Below are 2,500 nucleotides of genomic sequence, written 5' to 3'. Positions count from 1 at the left end.
CATCGATTTGATCGAGAATCTTTTTTCCCATCCCCGCTCCCCGTCCGAGTTATGCTCACATCACGCCCGTTCCATTCAAAAGCCTTTCCGTGAATTGTTCTGGCCTACTTTAATTGGCCACACACTCGCACACAGGCAATGGCTTCCGTGGCCCGTTCCATGATGGCTTTTCATGCGAGAAAATCACGAGGTTTTTCACATTTTCACCGCAGAGCGAGTTTCCTTTCGCCCACAACGATGATGATGATGATGGGGATGATGATGACAATGACGATGATGCGACAATTGGCGATGGGAAGGAGGTAGAAGGATCGAACGAACCGTTTCACCTGCGGAGGTTTATGCTCGGTCGTTCGCACCCGGATACATTATTGAACGATCCCGTTTGCATAGATATTCTCACTTGTCATCTGCCGAGCCACACTTTTACCTGCGCTGGAGGTGCTCCGCCGCCGCGTTGGCCACAATTTCGGTCACACTTTTCTCGGTTCCTTCCGCGCTGGTACGGGCCTCCCGTTTGGTCGGACCGTTGCGAGCAGACGGATAGCGTGTCCTTCGGGCTGGCGCTTACAGAGAGAGCACTTATTAGATGATCCTAATCCACCTAATCAGCATCTTTGAACCTTGTTGCTGCTACCAGACCGCCATTAAACCACCATGTTTTCCTTTAATTTGGGAAGAAGAAGAACAACAACGGAGAAAGAAGAAGACGATGACTGCCGAGGTGTCTTTCAAAGGCCGGGGTTCCTGCGATTGATTCGTTTTGACGGTCAGGGGCAAAAACCAGGCCTGTTCTTTTCAAATAATTTCATAAAATGTAGTATTTGCCTCCACTTACGACTGTTTAAATGATGAATTTCTTTATTTTAGATACTACAGAGCATTCATTTTACTAAATACATCCAACAACACCAAAGGCTCACCTCTTTGACGAATTATTATGTGACCAGCCGAAAACCAGCTAGGTATCTCATAAATTTATTAATACAGTATCAATTTCCTCACTTCCTCATCTTTTCTCTTCGATTAATGATAATTTTATTCGCTTACCAACCTTACGAACTAACAACACCGCCCTTTTCCGCTTGATCCAGCAGGGCTTGCAGATTCGTATCGAACAGTTCGCACCGAATCGGCATTTCTAGCGAGTAGAACGGATTCTTTAGCACGTAATCCGCATACAGCTCGTAGATGCGCCTCAACAGTGCATCGATACCGGTTTGAATGTTTTCCGCGACTATCATGAATTTAACTCCGGTCAACGTCTGGAAGCAGTGCAATCGGAATGTGTCGGCCTCCAGCACCTCAATGCCGCTGCTCTTCGGCTCGGGGCTCAGCTGGCTGGCGATGGCGAACAGTGGATAGAACATGCTGGCCAGGAAAATCTTCTCATTCGTCGTCATCTTCGGTCGGCTAAACTTGAGCGAAAGCGGATAGTTGTCCTTATTCTCGATCACTTCCCGCGCATCACGCCCATCCTCCAGCAAAGTTCCGGTAACGAGCACCCCATTTATACCGATAAGCACGTGCCCAACTGCGTGGAGAAGGTGAGAGAAGAGTTTTAGATACAGTTACCCGGAATTACACTTTCACCGGCCCTTACCGTTAATACCGTCACGCTGGCCAAAGGCAACACAGACCTTTTTGGTCTCGTAGTCCAGGGCGATGTCCAGCGGGTAGCTGAACGTTTTCTCCGTCTCTATTTTCGGTAGGTTGTGGTCGAGGTTGAAGATCAATCCGCCCGATTTGTTCACGATGTAAACTCCGTAAATCACCATTTTCACGAAATCCGGTCACGATTTCACGAGCTTCCTGGGGGGAGATAAACAAACCCAGCGCTCGTTGACAGTTCTGCACGTCACCTGGTGCTGCCGTCACAGAGAGAAACAGCTGATCGGACCGTTTTCTTGTCTCTCTCTAGCACACGCAAAAGTGATTTCCGCTGCCCTTTCTGCGTTGCGTTATTACCCATTCGCGGTATGATTTCCATCCTCTGGGATGGCGTACTTTTATTTATAAACTCGTAATTCACCAAACACGCAATAAGTATCCGTTTGCCAAGTGATCTCTCGGACTGCTCGGGGCCAGATTTGGCCACTCCAACAACACACATCACCGTAGCCCTATTTCCCTTGTTCACGAAAGTTCGCGGAGATTGCTGCGCTTCTTTTTCTACGGTAACAACAAAAACCACCATCCGTGGCTTCGTAGCTTACTTCCGGTAATCTGGATCCACATGCTGGAGGAGGCGCAGCGGTGGACGGCACAAAGGCAGCACGATGGAAGCGATATACGTGAGTAGTTAGCTGTTGCCATGGCAACACCAGATGAGCCTGCGGATGATGCGGAATGGACGAATAAATCGTTCTTTGTGGCCACTTCACAGAGAATTGGCACCACGGTGCTGCAGGGCATTTTCGACAGCATCAAAGGCATCACCGTGGTGTTCTACCTCGATAAGGAGGCAAACCGCAAGATTAGCCAACCTAGACCCACGAAG

At 48.8% G+C, this 2,500-nt stretch overlaps 3 protein-coding genes across 4 annotated transcripts in view; 1 reads left to right on the top strand and 2 right to left on the bottom strand.

The window, feature by feature from the left end:
* Positions 1 to 659, bottom strand: part of LOC126580961 (cullin-3) — an 8,640-nt gene extending 7,981 nt beyond the window's left edge. Inside the window, exon 1 of one of the 2 annotated variants that reach the window (XM_050244319.1) lies at positions 431 to 659. The gene's annotated coding sequence lies outside the window, so the exon portion shown is untranslated. Of the gene's footprint in view, positions 1 to 321; positions 387 to 430 lie in introns of those variants that run through there. The other variant, XM_050244320.1, reaches the window with a different exon arrangement.
* A 243-nt stretch (positions 660 to 902) lies between these two features.
* Positions 903 to 1,899, bottom strand: LOC126573162 (trafficking protein particle complex subunit 4). Its single transcript, XM_050233089.1, has 2 exons — positions 1,604 to 1,899; positions 903 to 1,534 (listed from the first exon to the last, which is right to left on the bottom strand). The coding sequence occupies exons 1-2, from the start codon at positions 1,776 to 1,778 to the stop codon at positions 1,056 to 1,058; spliced, it is 654 nt and encodes a 217-aa protein (XP_050089046.1). The 5' UTR covers positions 1,779 to 1,899; the 3' UTR covers positions 903 to 1,055.
* Positions 1,900 to 1,952: 53 nt separating this feature from the next.
* LOC126573160 (etoposide-induced protein 2.4) overlaps positions 1,953 to 2,500 on the top strand; it is a 2,704-nt gene continuing 2,156 nt past the window's right edge. The window contains exons 1-2 of the mRNA XM_050233087.1: positions 1,953 to 2,294; positions 2,387 to 2,500. The exon at positions 2,387 to 2,500 is cut by the window's right edge and continues 59 nt beyond it. Coding sequence (XP_050089044.1) covers positions 2,280 to 2,294; positions 2,387 to 2,500 — 129 coding nt within the window. The 5' untranslated portion in view covers positions 1,953 to 2,279. The remainder of the gene's footprint in view (positions 2,295 to 2,386) is intronic.

This window comes from Anopheles aquasalis, chromosome 2, assembly GCF_943734665.1.
Source record: "Anopheles aquasalis chromosome 2, idAnoAquaMG_Q_19, whole genome shotgun sequence".
Classification (NCBI taxonomy): Eukaryota; Metazoa; Arthropoda; class Insecta; order Diptera; family Culicidae; genus Anopheles; species Anopheles aquasalis.
This window is presented reverse-complemented; position numbering and strand designations above follow the sequence as displayed.

Bases quoted from the DNA above. Each gene is read 5' to 3' on its own strand.
- LOC126573162 (XM_050233089.1), bottom strand. From the start codon at position 1,778: ATGGTGATTTACGGAGTTTACATCGTGAACAAATCGGGCGGATTGATC. The intron at 1,535-1,603 runs GTAAGGGCCGGT...TTCTCCACGCAG, and splicing joins CCAGCGTGACGGTATTAACG to TTGGGCACGTGCTTATCGGT.